This window comes from Octodon degus, unplaced genomic scaffold (assembly GCF_000260255.1).
Source record: "Octodon degus isolate 3935 unplaced genomic scaffold, OctDeg1.0 scaffold00110, whole genome shotgun sequence".
Lineage (NCBI taxonomy): Eukaryota > Metazoa > Chordata > Mammalia > Rodentia > Octodontidae > Octodon > Octodon degus.
The window spans coordinates 1,054,954-1,074,031 of NW_004524686.1; the positions used below are offsets into that span (position 1 = coordinate 1,054,954).

General features: G+C 40.4%; 1 protein-coding gene across 3 annotated transcripts in view; it reads left to right on the forward strand.

The window, feature by feature from the left end:
* Zmat3 (zinc finger matrin-type 3) overlaps positions 1 to 19,078 on the forward strand; it is a 51,412-nt gene that overhangs the window by 19,398 nt on the left and 12,936 nt on the right. For 2 of the 3 annotated variants that reach the window (XM_004639333.2, XM_004639332.2), the window contains exon 2: positions 3,253 to 3,579. In XM_004639333.2, the coding sequence (XP_004639390.1) occupies positions 3,310 to 3,579 (270 nt within the window). In that variant the 5' untranslated portion in view covers positions 3,253 to 3,309. Of the gene's footprint in view, positions 1 to 1,216; positions 1,303 to 3,252; positions 3,580 to 19,078 lie in introns of those variants that run through there. The other variant, XM_023699092.1, reaches the window with a different exon arrangement.

The following is a 19,078-nucleotide window of genomic DNA, read 5'->3' on the forward strand; positions in this document are numbered from 1 at the left end:
GCCCCGGCATCCTTGCGGACCGAGGTGTGTGCGGCGCGCGGGCTCCTGGGTGTGCGGGCGCAGACGTCCCCGGCGCCGGAGCAGGCAGTGGGCGATGCTGAAGTCGCTGCGGCTTTGGTTTGCATATGTAAATGTTTCCCTGGGATTCGCAAGCCCCACCGCGGAGACTGGGAAACACTGGCGGGTTCACGACGCCTCCTCCCCAGTCTCCTGTGTTCTCTTGAGCCTCCCTATGCCCTGTACCTTGCTTCCGCTGATCATCCTTCTTATTTCCTCCCTCGCATCCTTCTTGCTGCGTTCTGATGACCTCTGAGTAATGTTGCCCGTCTTTCCCTCGTTTCCACTGTTCCCAGTGGCAGCCTTACCTAGTTGCTGAGCTGCCGGAAACCTGTTTCTGTGTTCTTTCGAGTGTAGATTCCTCCAAATGAGAAGGCAGTTGTCTTCAATATGGTATACCACCACTAGGCCTCAGTCTAGTCTTGTAAACTAAGTGTGCAGTTATAATTCATTTTTTTTAAACTGGGGGCCTCATGGGGCTTTGATTTTCTTTAGTGCCCCCTCAGTCCCTTTTCAAACCAGGACGTTCACCACCATAATCCTGCAAGCATCAAATGGAAGGGTTTTTAAAATCTGAGGAATATTTACTTGTATCAGCCTGCAGATGAGTTTTTTGTAAACCAATGCTGCTGTTGGATGGGTCTGAGCCGCATGTGGGTTGTGCCTCTGTGTCACCATTGTATATTCACCAAAGGCTTGGTTTTATTTCTTTTCCACTTATATTTCCTTTCGCTAATTTTTGTTTGCAATTACATTAACACCTGTTGTCACTGACATATATTATAGATCTCTTGGAGGAAATTAATGTTGTCCTGTTGATTGTTAAATAGAGTACAAGAAATAATTTTGGGATTTCTGTTCTTTAAACATTATGAAGATGAAGCGCAGTTGTAGGTGAGTCTGTACTGATCAGTTCTCCTTTTAATTCCATTCCTCTGAAAAGAGGCCTTTTGTACTTCAGTGCGAGTGGGCCTTTATTTGGATGGAAACTTGTAGGAAACACTGGGGGAGGCAGATGCTTGAATTTCCTCAAGTGGCAGGGAGCATTCATAAGACAAGTCCAGACATGTTTGGCAGTTGGTAGTGTTTGATTGTCTGTTTATAGTGCTAATTTCCTTTATTCAGATGTTTTCACATCCTCCTCTACCTTTCCTCTTATGAATTAGCACTGTGTTTGTGGCAGTTTAGCCTTAGAAGGACTCTGCCGCCGTACAGACAGCCTCCAACATCATCAGTTGTAATTGGGTAAAGTTTTACAAAGCTGGTCTTTGTCTCTTTGCTTTCCTTTTTTAAACTGTTCATATCCATCTTTGCTTTCTGGATATCATTGCTTGATTTAATTTGAGAGAAATAATATCATTATAGAGGACGTTGCTTTTCAAGTGTTATGAATTTGCATTGCTTTTCTTTATGTTCCTAAAAATAATGGACAGCAAACTTCTGCTTGGGCCAAATAATCGTTTTTCTGAATTTGATTAAGGAAAAATATTTTAAAATTCTATGGCTAATTTTTATGCATTTTTGTCCTTAACTCCACTATTTCTCAATCATAATAATTTCCTCTCCAGCCCTCAATCTGAGAATTTAGCATAGAAGTTAACTTGCTTGCAATTTCTTGCTACTATGTACTTAAGCAAAGTTAAAATAAACTTTTAACTTTTCAAAACTTGATTCATTTTAGTAAATCTGTTGTCATAATGTATACATTTTCACCGCAGATGGAAAATCACAGCAGCTGAAAATAGGCATATTCTATTGACCAAGAAAAACATTTAATAATATTGAGTGAAGGGAATTGTAGATTTTGTAATAAGGATCCTAATTTGGGTTAATTAGAACCCTGGGAACTCAGGGTGTACTGTAGTTCATTTTGAGAAATTCAGAATTAGAAGTGCCATCTGGGTGGGAGGCAAGAGCAAATGTGAAGATTAAAGATGGGGTAGAACATACCGAGTCTTTCAGAGTAAAATAGAGTAACAACTATCAGTTACTTAATAGGAAACGGGAAGGAAACAACTAAAGACTGAGGAATTAGAATTATAATAGGGCTAGGGGAGTATGGTTCATTATCACTCCTCATCTGCCAACCAAAGGTACCTTATTTTGTGCAGGTAGTTTGCCTCTTGAGGGAAAGAAATATTTTGATTTTACAAAGGACTCGAGAATATAGTCTAAGCCATATGAGGTCGGATCATAAACTCAGGGGCCTCCAGGGAGCAGCCTGAGTGGGCACCGAGGTACCAGAGAGAGGCAGGCGTGGTAGAGAGGACAGTATCCCTGAACACTAACCAGTTGTCCCCTGTGGAGGACTGTAGGAGGGCTCTAGCCAGGTCCTCCTCTCATTAGGAGATGCTGTGATGGACAGTCTCTTGATAGATGTAGATATTTTGGTACTGGGAATTGAACCCGAATCTTGTGCTTGTCAGGCAGGCAGTATGGCACTGAGCTATATCTCTGGCTCAATCTCTTGATTTTTAAACATTGACAATAAATTCAGTTTTCTAAATGAAAGTATAACAAAACACTGCCTTTCACACAGTTCATCTGTAGCTGTGTGTGGCCCACATGATGTCTGTTTTAACCTCTGCTGTAAGAAATCACTGGCTCAATTACTTAGATATTGCTTATTGATCAAAAGGACTATTTTTTATTTATTTCTGTCACATTTTATTTCTAGGTTATTCCTAGAGTTCCTTGAGATTTTGGCTGGTTGTAGAAGTACAAAGATTGTACATACATATATCTGACATGTGGATAGAAAAGAAGTATTTGCTAAGATTTTTAGCTGGTAGGGTTTTCTTTTTTGGTCTATGCATAATTATTATCAGGAGTGTTTAAGGATGCCTGAGGGAAGGGGTCTAGACTAGGTGACCTTTGATGTGCATTTCAGCCACATGACTTTTAGATTAAATTAGCTAAGCACGTAATGCTATTAATGTTCATAGGCCAGAGGGATGGCAGTTGGAGCTGTGCCAAGTGACATACAGTCAAATCTGTAAAGCCATTCCCAATGGAAGAACATTGTACCAAAGTGAATTAATAGGCAGGGGGCATCTGCTAGGTGAGGCTAAAGGAAAAAGCCCCCAAGACAGGTTGGAGAAGCAGATGCAAGAGTCAGATGGTAGCATTCTTTATTTACGTGTCATATTGTCGAGCTCTCATTTCTAAGCTGTTCTTTCCTCCCTGTGGATTCAGGTGTGAAGACTCGCCTTCTCCTTGCGCACTGGATTATGCACAAGGCTTTCCTACCCAATGATCCTCTTGCAACACGCTGGGCTTCCTCCACCTAAGCAGCCTTCATACTCTCCTCCTATGTCAGTGGCCACCAGGTCTACAGGCACCTCGCAGCTTCTGCAGCAGAAGCCTTTTGGCCAGGAGGCTCCCTTGCCTCTGGCAGGGGAAGAAGAGTTACCTAAGGCTGGGGAGCAAGACACTGCCCTGGAGGAGCTATGTAAGCCCCTGTACTGCAAACTCTGTAATGTCACCTTGAACTCGGCGCAGCAAGCCCAGGCTCACTATCAGGTAAGGAAAGAAGATCAGGTGTACTATATTTGGTGGGGTGAACATTCTGTGCTATGCCTGTTTAGAGGTTGTTTCTCTCGGTGTGATCAGTTGTGCTTGGAGAATCAAAACGCAGTGAAAAACAGCTAGATATTACTTTACTTAACTTTTTTTTTTTTTTTTTTTTTTTTTTTTGCGGAACCAGGGATTGAACTCAGGCCCTTGAGCTTGCCAGGGAAGCACTTATTCCACTGAGCCATCTCTCTGGCCCCCAGTTTGTTTAACTAAAAGCGTAATGTTCCTCCTTTAAGGATCATGTTTTGTGTTGTGATCCTTAACTTCCTACATTAAGCTGTGTGGTACTGGATAGCTTACCAGTCTCTGTGAGCAGCTGTAAGCCTCTGTGCTGGCATTTGAACCTGTGATCTTAAGGAGAATAGGTTTATGTAAAACATAGTGTACCAAACACAAGTCAGTGTAAAATTATTTAGAAGTCAATGCAGTTGCGTCAGTTCATGATAATCTCTGTGCTCGCATCCTATGATTTCCATTTTGACTTCTAATTACCCCTGCATGTTCTATCTTGGCTGAGGAAAACGTGCATTTTTTCCTAAGAAAGAATAAAGTGTCACCTGATTATTGAGTCCTGTCGTTTCTTGATAATAAGCAGACTGATTTTTTTTTTCCCACCTGTTACTATGTCAGGATGCCTTATTTTTAAGATAGAATGCTTTTAACTGTATGTAGAACAGCTAGGAGAAAGGACTACTTTAAAAGGCATTCTTAGGTAAAAACAAATGAGAAATTAAACTTTGACTAGAAAATTTGTTCTTTCTAGGTTGTTATTTGTATAAAATTACATAATGCCCTCCTTTTGGGTGCTGGGGAGATGGATCAGCAGAATAAGCGCTTGCCTGGCAAGCTCAAGGGCCTGAGTTCAATCCTTGGTTCCACCAAAAACACAAACAACAACAACAAAAAAACCCAAACAAACCATAATTTCCTTTTTTTTTTTTAAGAAGAGACTTAGGCACAAATGGAGGCCCAGTGCCCTGAATGAAGCCATAGTATCTGGACCATCATTGGTTTGACTATTTATTACCCCCTTGGGTATTCAGCATGAGAGAAAGCCAGCTGTTAGTTACAAAGATATTTCTTCTCTTGTGCTGCTCTGCTTCCAACTTGTTTTTGTTTACTCTGCATGTAGCTGTTTTCAGTTTCACTTTGTTTTGATTCCAAAGACTTATAGCCGTGTCATTTTGTGATTGCATATCAGAGGTTTGTTTTGCTTTTTTATGGAGCTGGGAATTGAACCCAGGGCCTTGCGCCTGCAGATGCTTTAGCTTTGAGCTATATCCTGGGCTGTATCAGAAGTAATTTGTTGCTGAGTTAGTTCTTTGTGACTTAGGGGAAGATTTGATATGTTGCTTCCCTGGTGATCCTATTGTTTGGGTTTGTTTTGCCTCAGGTAGGGAGAATTGTGTTAGTTATATCTCTCAGATCTTGGCATATGTTATCAGATTTTTTTTTTTTTTCTTATATTTGGTATAGGGTCTCATCACGAGCTCAGACTCATAGTGATCCTCCTGTTTTCAGTCTCCCCAGCACTGGAATTACAGGTGTGCACCACTGCGCCAGGTCTTGGTGGCCGGCTCAGTGCGCCCTGGGGCGGGGCCAGTGTGGCATATGGTGCCGGGAATAATACCCCAGCCTAAGCAGACACGTAGTTCACTGAGCTATCTCGCTGGTCCATTATTAGTTCTTAAAGACCTCTTTCTCTTTATTTTTGTTGTTACTGTGCTGGAGATTGAACCCAGGGCCTTTGTATCAGTGATAGCCTCACCCCTTTTAAATTATTATATTTGAAGCTGGGAAGGAGCTGGTGACCCTCTTGCTCAGCTTTCCAGAGTGCTGGGATGGGATGGTAGGTATGTAGTGCTACGCTGGTCTCTTCTTGTTTTATTTTACATTTTCCTTTCATCCCTTTTCATACCACTCCCCACTATAATACAGTAGGTTGGTACAGTACCTTCTTTGTTCATCTTTACTATTCAAGTGGCATCTTATAGGATAATTAATCTCAGACCTAGGATCTGGTAGCTTCCCCTTCATTTATTCTTGTGGGACCTTCGCTTTAATAGCCCAAGACTTACTTTGAAAAAATGAGGCCTGAATTCTAAAGTTTTGGTCTTGGATTATCTAAAGCCCTGAATAAATAACTAACAGAGAAAACACACTTTGTGCTATATATTCCTTCATACATAAATCATATACATTTACCTTTTGAGGAAGAGATTTTACTTTGGGGTGTGCCAAATGTAAATTTCTGCTTGTAGACAATGATGGGTGCTTTGGTTTATGCATAGAGAATTCAGAGATTGTTGGGTTATAAAGTGGAGATAAGAAACAGAATCAGTTTTTTTTTTCTTTTTTTTGTATATATTTGTGTGTTTGTTCTAAAGTTTTTAGTTGACATAATTTGTCATTATTTCATTTCCCTCCATGATGCAGTGGATAAATAGGAAAGAAACTGACGTGGAAAGAGAAACAAAATTTAGAAAAATTTTCATTTTTTAGAAAAATTCTTAAAAATCAAAAAATTTTAATGGAACAGTTAGAGGAAAAGATGGGCTGTCATAGGAAGTATGAAAGCAGCCAAACATTAGGATGAAAACAGGAAAGATGAGACAAGTGGGTATTGAGAAAGTAGAACCTGATTAAAAACTCATGGCTTAAGGGCCAGCCAGATAGCTCAGTGGACTAAAGCACCTGCTTAGGCAGAGTGCAGGGACCAGGGTTCAATTCCAAGCGTGCCTTGCTGGCCTCGCCCCTGGCATGTGCTACACCATTGGTTGAGACTGGATGACACACAAATGTGTAATCCTAGCACATGGGAGGCTGAAAATAGGAGGATTACTATGAGTCCGATCTGTGTAGTGAGACCTTGTAGACTCTGTACTACATACATTCAAAACAAAACAAAACAACAACAAATAAATGATGGTTTGAGAAAAACAGAACATTTCTAGAACTTAGAAACCAAGATTTGAATGAGACCAAGAGTCCTAGTAATCTTTTTTTTTTTTTTTTTTTCGGAACTGGGGATTGAACTCAGGCCCTTGCCCTTGCCCTTGCCCTTGCCAGGGAAGTGCTTATTCCACTGAGCCATCTCCCCGGCCAGTCCTAGTAATCTTAAAACTGTCTTGTTTTCACAGACAACCTGAGACAGTGTAGTTTATATATTAAAATATAAGGCGATTTCATTGGAATAACATAGAAGAAATTTAACCTTAAAAATGAAGTCTGCAAGCTCAAGGGCCTGAGTTCAATCCCTGGTTCTGCTAAAAAAAAAAAAGAAATGAAGTCTGGATTTTAATAAGCTAGAAATGGTGAAGATGAGGGAGTTGTAGATCCAACAGTAGGTTAGAATAGTAATAGTTGGAACGTGACCATAACCAAGAGGTGGGTGGAACACATGGGAAAGAATAGAGATGTGACCCTCATGGCTAACACTGACAGAGGATCTGCAAACTGCGGTACAGGGTTTCAGGATAAATCCTGAGGGGATTTGACTGACTTTGTCAGATACAAAAGTTACATTTTTTGTTACATAGGTCTTGCTTTATGTTGGTCTTAACCATCCCGCAGAAAAGTGTAAAAGTGAGGTATAAAAAGTAAAGCCATATTAATACAATGAGCTGTAAAACGCTCAAGTCAACAACTTCTGACATTGCCAGTCTTACGCGAAAACCCACTGCTATTATGGACTACTGGCCTATATTGGAATAAACAAAAAAAGAGGATACAAATGAACGACCATTTTGTATCTGAATATTCAAAATAGGACATACAGCTGCATTCTCTTAATTCAATGAATAGAAAGATTTGTTCTACTAGTGGTTGTAAACAGGATATCATGTCTGCGTCTTGTACAATGAATAACCCCTAAGACAACAAACGCAATATATTAATTATTGAAACTGCCCTACTAAACGGATTTGAAACTGTCTCATTGCTATTTGTTTCTCAATAAAATGATTGAAGAAAAGATCACACACACAAAAAAGAATAGAGATGTAGCCTGGAGACGAGTTAAAGTGTTCAGAAATAGGCAGCGATAAAAAATGGGCCTTAGGTACAAAGCAAGATAGGAGAGTAAGACCAAGCACCAGGAATAGGCAGAATGGCAGTGATAGTTACTGTTGTACTAGTGAAAACCAGGGGTAGGCCTCGGGATATGGCTCAGAGATAGAGGATTTCCCTAGCATGTGCAAGGCCCTGAGTTTGATCCTCAGTACCAAAAACCAAGTGGTTCAAGATGAAATAAAATAATGGCTGTAAAGTTTTATTTCAAGGTGAACACCCTGCTTTATAATTTTTAATACAGTGTGATACCTAGACAATAAATCAATTACTTTAATTAGGTGCAAGATAAAAGTGGCCACTGGGAAGCTGTTTAGAAGCTCAAACCACCTTTATGCAGAGTGGTGAATTGCGGCGATTATATTACCCACAACTTTTTAGTTGGTTCGTGCCATTGTTGAAATCACCAAGTTTCAGGTTGCTGGGGTGTTGTAAACAACCATCCTTACACTACAGTCCAGCTCTATCATTTTTGTAATCTAGGACACACAGTGGAAACTGTTCAATAAATTCCTCCCTTTGAGCTCACTGCCATTTTCCTCTGGTGACCCCATGTTCCTAAGCTGGAGCTGCCATCTCAGTGACTCAGGTGTTTCTGTGGTCATTACGGATAGTTTTATTAGCAGGGCGTTTTAACTTAATCACTCAGCTTCAAAACACTGTCAGCAGTTGTTTTATTTTTAATGAAATTATCCAATTTTGCAGTCTCAAAATTATGACTTTGGTTATAACTTAATTTAAAATCAGATTTTTTGGGGAGAAACATGTCTTCATTCTATTAAAATCTGTCTGCATATTTCAGGTTACTTAGGGCAGTCTCGCCACGGAGTAATGTAATGCTGATCCACCAACATAAATGCCTAGAGAAGAACTGCTTTAAGCTGGAAGATTATTAACAGAAGTGAAGACCAGCAGAAGGCATGCACAGATAAAGTTTGCTAAGGCACTCACACTTGAGGGTCACTGATTAGCTGCTAATTTCATATTTACACAAAAAGAATTCGTTACTCTAAGTACATTTCTAAAATTTGTCATGAGGGGCCGGGAAGATGGCTCAGTAGAATAAACGCTTGCCTGGCAAGTACAGGGTTCTGAGTTCAATCCCTGGTTCCCCATTAAAAAAAAAAAAAAAAAAAATCAAAACAAAAAAATAAAATTTGTCGTAGGGCTGAGAGAGCTCAGTGGCATAAGTGCCTGCTTGCTAGGCACACGATCCTGAGTTTGAGCCCCAGTACTTCCGCCCCACCTCCAAAAAAAAAGGAAATCATCATAAAGAAGATATCTGCTTACGCTACTTAGTAGCCAAATAACATCCCTCTCTCAGATTAACTATATTAATTGGAAAGCAAAGACGTAGGTTAAAAAAAATAGTTCTAGAATCATGGTGTTGCATGTAGTGATCTTATTTCATAATGAAGAGAATATAATTTCCTTTGTCACAGAACTTAAAGCACTGACTTTTGGCGCATACATTTTTAACAGGTTCACCCAGACTTTGTGTTTTCAAAATTCTCTTCCCCATGTGAACGTGTGGTAGGTGGTACATGGTCAAAATACATTTCAGATTTGGTGTTCCTTCTGTGCTTCATAAATGGTGAGGATGCTTTGGGATTCTGGCTCTGCTGCTGTAGGCAAAGTACACTCTATTCAACGTCTGTAAAGTAGGAGTCATGGACTTACCTTGCTTGTGTATTTCATTACTAAATACTGACTGACATAGATTTCTGTGGTTTAGGTTTCACCTTGTAGCTTTAGAAGGATGTAAAGAGGGATGCAGTTATCTTCCTGCTGTTGCTGCCTTGGTACCAAAGTGCTGGAGGACCTTGTATAAATGAATACAACTTTGGCCTCCTTGGTCATTCTCCAAAGATGCTTTTCTACATTCAGATACCAGGTTATCTTAAAGGAACTTTACAAGGAGTAATTCAGACAGCAGATAGCATGAACACTTGGTTTTTGTTTTTTGAGATAAGGTCTTGCTACCTAGATCAGGCTTGCCTTGAACTCATTCTGTAGCCCAGGCTGGCCTCAAACTTGTGGCAGTACTCTTGCCTTAGTCTGTCACGTGCTGGGATTACATGTGTGTGCCACAGTGCCTGGCCAGATGAGGTGATATAGAATGGTACTCAAATGTAGACACACTTTCAACCATAATACTAGGACTGTTAGCATAACCCTTAGTGTTTAAGTCCTTGTTCATTCTCTTGTTTTTTGCAGTTTTGTGAGCAATTCCAGCCCATCTTTGGGTCACATCGGCGGACAAAGAACTCTCCAGTATACTGCTGTTACTCAGACCTTACTACTTTCCTACCTCCACATCTAAATCTGTTCCCACCTCATCTCTTCTTATTTCAGAAGAAGAGGTTTCCCTTCTTTTCCCAAGTTGGAGTCCAGCTCTTCTGCCCTGTGGGTTTTATTACTTTATTACAGTTAAATCAAAAACATGCTGGTCTCTTCCACATACGTACAAATGACAACCTTTCTTTTTAATTCCTCTCATAAGCAGTCTCTCTCTTTTCTCCTGTCCGAGTCCTGCCAGGTATGGTCATCCTTTGCAGATACTCATTTCCCATTCACTGTCCCGCCCACTGCATTCTGTTTGCCTTTGCAGTATTTCAGGGAAGTGGTCTTCTTAGGGTCATCTGTGATTGTACAGGATAAATCTGTTTCACACTTGACCTCTTGATAGCATGTGTAACTGATAACAATTTCTTCCTTAACTAATTTAATAAAACCTTCTCAAAATAATTCCTTGCACTTGTCAGGGAGGTGCTTATTCCACTGAGCCATCTCCCCAGCCCCTCAAAATAATTCCTGAGGATCAAAGGGTTTATAATGAGAGCAGTAGTTACTTGCCCTATCTTCCCCACACGTGCCCTTTTTCTATCTTCTCCATTGTTTTTTCTACTTCCCAACTTGGGTTGGCTGTAGTTTTATAATGCTATGAAGAGAAATCACATTTTTATCTAGTCTGATCAATTTAAATTTTCCGTGCTGTCTTTGAAGATTGGTTCCAATTGGTGAAAATTGACATTCAGTATTTGTCTTATTACAAGTGAGGAAATAGTCATTGCAGAGCTTTTTTTGTTCCTGTGTTTCTAGTGCCATAATCCCATTGTAGACAAGAGATGTTCACATGGCTAATCCTTTGTTGAATGTTCCAAGTTCTCAAAATCATGTTTAGTTTAATTTGAATCATATAACTGGATATATCATATCTTTGAAATAACTTTCTGTTTTTGTTCTTTTTTTCAAAGCTTTTGATTTGTTTTTGAAAATTAGAAGAATCTTGTGCCTTAAAAAGAAAAACTGGATATGATGGCACACACACATATGTAATCCCAGCACTCTGGGAGGATAAGGTGGGAAGATAAGGAGTTCAAGCCCAGTGTGGCTAATTTAATGATAGACCTGTGTCAAACTGAAAAATAAAGAGCTGGGGAAGTAGCTCACCGCAAAGGCCCATTTCAGTTTTTGGTAACAGAAAAAACAAAAAAAAAAAAAAAAAAAAAAATCGATTAGCTTCTTAGTCTTTTGATTTCTTACAGTCCATATTATTTATTGTCATGAAAGTCACTGATATCCTATTTTAATTGGAACTTGTTCCATATACAGATCTGGCTCATTGTATAGCTTTTGATAGTTTCTGAGTCCTTGGTTACCTTTCTACTTTTCTTGTCTTTTATTATGCATTCTATTTATGCGTCTTCATCGTGATCTCTCCCAAACTCTTCGTGACACTGTGCATCATATGTAGTTCTCCTTTGTTATGGTTTGGCTTGAGATATCTACAGGAGCCTCACTGTTCAGAAGTGGGGATCCTTGGGAGGAGACTGGATTACAAGGACACTAAGGCGGACTTTGTTAGGAGTTGGGGCTTGGCTGAGGGTGTGTCACTGGGAATGGGACCTGGAAGGGTAAATCTCCTTCCCCAGCTCCTGCTGTCTCTGCTTTCTGGCCGCCATGACATGAGCAGCTTCCCTGCACCAGACCCCTCTACCAGGCCACTTCTGCCTTGAAGTCAGCTGGCCATGGGCTGAAAACATGAGCCTCCACTCCTCTTCTTTAAGTTGTGGGTATTGGGTATTGTGTCCCAGTGATAAGGAAAGTGACTAAGACTCCCTTTTGTCTTAGATCTCTCTGCCTTTATGGATCATTTTCAACTGGCTGCCATCTAGGTTGGCTGCAAAACTGTCAACTGTCTACTTCCCCTCATTGCTCTTTGGTTGGGCCACTCTTTAAAAATATACCTGTTTTCTTCCTTTTTTTTTTTAATTCTTGATTTGCTGGAAATCATCTTCACATTCCTTGAAGGACGAACAATATAAATGTGTTTCAGTGTGCCACTCTTCAATAAAATGATGGAGTAAGGGGAAGTAAATCTTTCTGAACCCTTGTAATTCTAAAAATTTTTTGCCTCATGTCTTATTTGATAACTCCATTGTGGAATGAGAATTATTTTTCTTCAGAAGATTAAAAAATATAGTCTAATTTTTTAAGAAAAGTCGTCTAATGTTGCTAAGCAGAGATCTTGTTTTGTTTTGTTTTTTGGCAGAACTGGGGATTGAACTCAGGCCCTTGTGCTGGCCAGGGAAGTGCTTATTCCACTGAGCCATCTCCCCGGCCCTTAAGCAGAGATCTTATATGGATTCTTACTTTGTAGGTGACCTGCTTAAATTTTTTGTGTTGGCTCCCTCCTCTGGTTATAAATTTTTAGGCTCTCCTTTTTATCCTTGGAGCCTAAAATTTCACATTGATGGATATGTCTAGTTGTAGGTCCTTTTTTCATTTGTCTTAGTGCTAGTAGATCTATCTGTTCAGTTTGAATACTTCTAGTTCTTGAGCTGTGAGGAATTTTCTTATATTTATTTATTATTATTATTATTATTTTTTGCAGTACCAGGGATTGAACTCAGGACCCTGCACTTGCCAGGCAAGTGCTTATTCTACTGAGCTGTCTCCCTGGGCCTCCTTTATTATTTTTTTAAATTTATTTATTTTTTGGTATTTAGGACCAGGTCTACGGGGTCTACAGGGTCTTACTACTAGATCAGATTTGTAGTGATCCTCCTGTTTACAGCCTCCCAAGTGCTGGGATTACAGGTGCATGATGCCATGCCCAGTCTCAATTGCTGTCTCAGCACATCCTGGGGGCAGGACGGGGCCAGCACGGTAGGCCCAGGGATCAGACTCCTGGCCCCAGCATCGGCCTAAGCAGGTGCTTTAATCCGCTGAGCTATTTGGATGGCCTGGAATTGTCTTTGATACTGCTTGTTAGGTGATATCCTTTATATATATCTATATGTCTCTATCTATCTATCTATCTATCTATCTATCTATCTATCTATATATGTCTGTCTTTCTGGAAATCTAACTGTCTATATTCTTGACTTGCTGGATTTGTCTTTTTCTCCCATCTTAAGCCTGAGGTGTAATTGATGTATTCACTTTTTAAAAAGTATAGTAGATATGCTCTGTGCTTTTTCATACTCCTACATAAGTGAGTGCTGCTTCTGTCTTAACTAAGCCCTGACACACCGTGCCCGTAAATCTTGCAGCATGAGGCGGTACAGCAGTGCTGGCACAGATTGCTTCTTCACAGTTGTGTGCATAAATTTGTCCTTCCCACAGATATTAGCAACCCCAACTTATGATTTTTGTCTTTCCTTACTGAGAACTTTGACATTTTCACCTACAGGAAGTACTTTATAGCTTCTCTTTGGTATATATAAATTGCTAACGGCACTACTTTTTCATTTGAGGGCCACTGTTAAGTAAAATAAGGGTGACTTAAATGCAAGCGCTGTAATATAGGGACAGCAGTAACCTGGGCAGCGCCTCCTGAGTAACTAGCAGATGGTAGTATATTCAGCGTGGATATGCTGGACTGAGGAACGATTCACTCCAACACAGAACAATGCAGGATGGAGTAAGATCTCACCTGCCAGGCAGGTATAGTGGCATGTGCCTATAGTCCCAGAATTGGGGAGGCTGAGATAGGCGGATCACCATAAATTTGAGACCAGCCTGGGCTACATAGTGAGACCCTGTCTCAAAAACAAAACCAAAAAAACACCTCCCCACACATTTTACCACACTCCTCAGAATGTTGTGCAGTTTAAAAACTGTACCTTTTTCCATTTAACATAGACTGAGATTGATTGCGGGTATATGAAATCAGGAAAACTGAAACTAAGGAACTGGGGAACTACACTAGTGCTCATGTCTACTCTTCTATCAATTTGGGAGGTGTTTTGACTTCTAATCTTATATTACGTTTTAAATTTTGACATTTGTTTTTCATTTGAAGGATTTTTTTTTTTTTTTTTTTTTTTTTGTATTTAGGACAGGGTCTACAGGGTCTATAGGGTCTCATTGCATAGTTCAGACTCGTAGTGATCCTGTTTACAGCCACCCAAGTGCTGGGATTACAGGTGCATGCCACCCGCCCTGCCCAGTCTCAATTGTCTCAGTGCGCCCCTGGGGGCAGGGCCAGAACTTCTGGCCCCTGTGCCTGCTTGCAGACACTTTAATCCACTGAGCTCTTTGGCCGGCCCGTGAAGGATCTTTTGATTGATTCTTGCAACTTACCTTAGCATCTGTTAGATGTGTGATGTTGAGGCTATTTCCTAGCATGTTTCTGCCCCAGGGAGATGATAATTTTGATGATGATGGTGCTAATAATACCTGAAAATTAGTGTCTGTGAGATGTTTAAAATGATCTTCTGTACCCAAGATAGCCCTAAACACTGCATTGTTGTGTGGTCCTAGGGTGCGTGGGGCATGGTGTGGTATGAACTCCATAAGCAGACTGTCGCCAGCTGTGCCTTATGCTTCTGGCTTTGGACACATTTAATTTTATTAAGCTTTTAGTTTAAATTATTGTAGACTCACAAAATAGTCCCCAAAATAGTGCAGAGCCCAAAAGATCGTGTACGTACATGATCCAGGAGTCCCCAAACACTAATATTTTATCTAACTACAGCACAGTTAATAAAACCAGGAAATTTCCAAGATGCACCAATACCATCTAATCTGTAAATTCTTTGCATTTCAGAGTGCTGACTGAAATTTTACTCATAGTCTTTATGGTTCCCTTTCCTTTGGACAGGTCCTTGGCTTTATTCTTGTTTTTTGTTACCTCGCTATTTTTGAGGAACTGTTTTCCCCTACAGTATCCCAACTTTGGACCTGTTTGATTACATCAGAGTTGTGTGGTTTTTGGCAAGAATACCATAAAAATGATACTGTGTCCTTCCCAGTGCGGCAGCTCAGGAAGGACAGGATGTGGCAGCGCTGTGCCGCTGGGGCTGCTCGGTGTGCTCACTTGGTACACGTGGCGTCTGCCAAGATCGCCTGTATAAAATGACTGCTCTCCTTTTAGTGTTGATTAGGAATGTGCAGAGGCTCTCTGAGACCCTGTATTTTATTTCCCATCTTCTCTTGCTCACGATGATTCTTGCCTGCAGTGATTATTGCAGTGACGTTTGCCAGTCGGCAATGTCTCTGTTTCAATCTTTCTTCCTCCATGTAGTACTTAGAGTTTACTTGAAGGAAGAATTTCCCCCTTTCCCCATTTATGTACTCATTTATTTATACTAGGTTCTTATTTTACTCTAGGATTATAAATCTCCTACTGTCATTTATTTGATCTTTAAAGGGCCCAGTATTTTAACAGTTGAGTCCCTTCGGGCTGGTACTTCTGTTCTTGTGATGTTTCCATAATGTTTGCATACTTCCTTACTGTCTAGCAATAAGAGCTATTTGAGGGTTGTTTTGTTCTTTCTGCATGCCAGCCCTTTCTCAGAGAGTCAGGAATGGTGCAGGAGAATGAATGGTACTTAGAAACTCAGACCTGGTCAATAATTTCTGACATTGCCAGTTAAACAGAAGACCCAATGCTATTATGGGCTACTGGACTCTTTTAGAATATTTTGCTGAGTTTACACACCTATAATATTCAATAACGAAACTTAGAAAAAATGGGGTATACAGATGAATGTCCATTTTGTATCTGTGTATTCAAAGTGGTTGGGATAGATATATAGTTGCATTCTCTTAATGAATAGAATGATTTGTTCTAATGGTGTTTGTAAATAGGATCTCAAGTCCCCATCTTGTACAGCAATTAACCACTAAGAAGAATATATGCAGTGTGTTATTTGTTGAAACTGTACTTCTGATTTGATTTGAAACTGTCTCATTGCTATCTGTTTAGCAATAAAATTTTGAAGAAAAAAAATAAAAAAAAATAAAAACTGTAAAAAAAAAAGAAACTCAGACCTAGATGCTAGCTGTTTGGGTACCTGGATGTCATTGTTTCTGCGTTATCTGTGCACAGAGCTAGTAAATACACTTGTGCACACACACCTCCATCTGTGTGTACATATATGAAACACTGAGTTCCAAATCTTCCTCCAATTTCAGGGCAGCACAACAGTCTTCCTTTTAGTATTCTGTCTTTTCTTACGTTTAAGTACTTTCTTTGATAGTGAGAAGTCTGACCTCTCTATAATCACAAAATTTGCATCTGCACACATATACTGTGTACCCCTAGTTTGGGACTTGATAATCCATAGCATGTAAAAAAACCAGTGTACTGACCATGGGATCATGTTGGGTACTGTTCTTTCTTTCTATGGTATTTCAAGGCGTAGTCAAAATTCTACTTCTTAAAGTTGTTCATTTACAAAGGTGAGTCCTGCACCTGACCTTTTATCTCTTTTTATTTCTTACTGTTCTGATGCTTTGACCTGTCTGTTCAAATCAGGCATCACTTTTTCCTGACTTAACTCTAGTGAATCACTTCATGTTTATGATTATTATTCTTTGAAATTGTTATGAAATCCCCCAGACATAAAAAGCACAAATAATAAAACATTTGTATTGGCCATCTAGCGTAAAATGTAAAAGCTGTTCATTGAAGTCCCGAGGTCTGTCTTCCCAGTTGTATACCCTCCATGTGGTCATGATACTCATTGGCTGCATTTTTCCCTTCTGTTATTTTCACCTTTGCTACAAAATTTTTTCACTGTTATCATATGTAGCATTGTTTTTCATGTTTTAAACCACATATTAAAATTATTTTTACATATCTTCTTCTGTAACCTGTTATTTAGTGTTTTTTTTTTTTTTTCTGAGAATCATTTCTGTTGCCCTGTGTGGTCTGTTTGGTAATACTTATAAGTAGATTTCTTGGATTATAATATATTTAACTTGATTGATTGATTTTGAAACATCTTGACACTTCTCTTGCCTGATTCTCATCATTCTTCATAGGCTAGACATTCTCTGTCCTTTTGAAGTTTATTTAACTATGTAAATTTTATTTTAATTAATTAATTAATTAATTTTGTCCTTTTGAAACAGGGCTGCAGTATGCAGTTCAGGTTGACTTGAGCTCAGTTTGTAGCCCAGGCTGGTCTCAAACTCAGAGCAATCCTCCTGCCTCAGCCTCCAAGTGCTGGGATTACAGGTGTGCGCCACTATACCTGGCTCAAGTTAGGCATTCTTAATTGCAGCTTTTTTCATCATCCTTTGCCACACTACATTATGGTGTTCCAGGGCATGGACCTTTGCTCTTCATCTCCATGCTGAGCAGCTCAATTTTTAGTTCTGCGGTTTTAAGTATCATTTATACAATGATAACTTCTCAGCTTCTATCTCTAGCCTGCCCTCCCTCACTCCTGAACTCCAAGTTGTGTTGTCTCGGCCTCAGAAAGTGATCTCAGGGACGGCCAAATAGCTCAGCAGATTAAAGTGCCTGCAAGCAGGCGCAGGGCCCAGGGGTTCAATCCCCAGGCCTGCCATGTCAGCCTCGCCCCCTGGGTGTGCTGAGCTGGCAATTGAGACAGGGCGTGTTGACACGCGCCTGTAATCCCAGCTCTTGGGAGGCTGTAAACAGGAGAATCACTATGAGTTTGATCTAGTAGTGAGACCCTGAACACCCAGACCCTTCCCTAAAGTATAAAAAAAAAAGCAATTTCAGATCTAACGTAGACGTCTTGGTGTCTTGTTCTTCCTTTTTTTCTTCCCATTGCACTACTGAAGGCTTCTCATTCTTCAGCTTTTAACTGTGTCACTCCACAGAAAAGTGCTGTCTTTCTATCTCTGCTTCCCCAGCTCATTTTCTATTATATCATCATGTTTTGTTTTCTGCATAGCAGCTGTCACATTTTTAATCGTGTGTGTGTTTGCTTTGTTTATCTTTTTGTCTCCCTTTCTTAGAATAGTGACCAGTACATAGGAAGAAGACAGTTAACTATGTAAACTTATTATCCTCCTCCAAATCTGTGGATTCAGGTTCCCATCTAGTACTCTTGTAGCCTTGATTTTTTTCCTTAGTGCTAATCCCTGTGCTGCACTGTCTCTTGGATTCATTCAGATGCCCTTCAGTTGGCCTCAGTCTGAACACATTGACCAAATCGGCTTCTTTCTAATGCTGTGTTGTCTTAGTCCATTTTCTATTCCTGTCACAAAATACTTGAGGCTGGTTGACTTGCAAGGAGAGGTTAATGTGACTCATAGTTCCGGAGGCAGGGGAATACATGATTCTCGCGAACATGCAACTTTTGGTGAGGACTTTGTGCGCTGTCATGGTGTGGTAGGAAGGGGGAAGGGGCAGCTAGTATTCATATATGCACACGCTCGTGAGAGCCTGGGGCTTGGTGCCAGCCTTGTCTTATTACATCAGCTGCTGTGGAGGAAGCTAACCGACTCTAAAGGGAACTGAGTGGATCTCTCCATGAGGGAAGAGCCCTCATGACTTCACCCCCCTCACGAAGGCCTCACCATCTCTGAGTTGTTACATTGACAATTAAATCTCAACATGAGTTTTGATGGGGAGAGACCATGTCCAAACCATAGCACTCTTCTCTTAAGTCCCCCGCCCCCATAACTAGCATTCCCATTTTCTCATTTATTTATGTCCCTCTGGTCCTGATTCCAGTTTGTGTTTACTTGTTTTTGGCTTCTCAGTAGTTCTTGTGTCTTCCCCCTCACTCCAGCCATCGTCCTGCTGTGAACCTTCACTGTGTTCCATGGCTACTTCAGAAGCTCTTGTCTTTTTGGTTCTGTGACCTTCCATACCATCTGCATGTTCTTAACTCCTCTGCCGCCTGACCTCTGTCTACGCTCCATTTTGGTTCTAGGCTTCCATGGTAATACTTCGGTTTTCATCTTATCGGATAGACCTGGCACTCACACTGTCATTTTCTGGTCCTTTGTTCTCTTCCACAATATTATAGAGTCCTTCTAGTTAGTATCCTACAATGAGATGTGCTACAGAAAGTCCTTAACGTTTTTCTTTTCTTCCCAGCCTCTAATGTTGATCTGGCGTGCTATGTGCCCGGGGAGGATTGCAGGATACTGTGTGTCC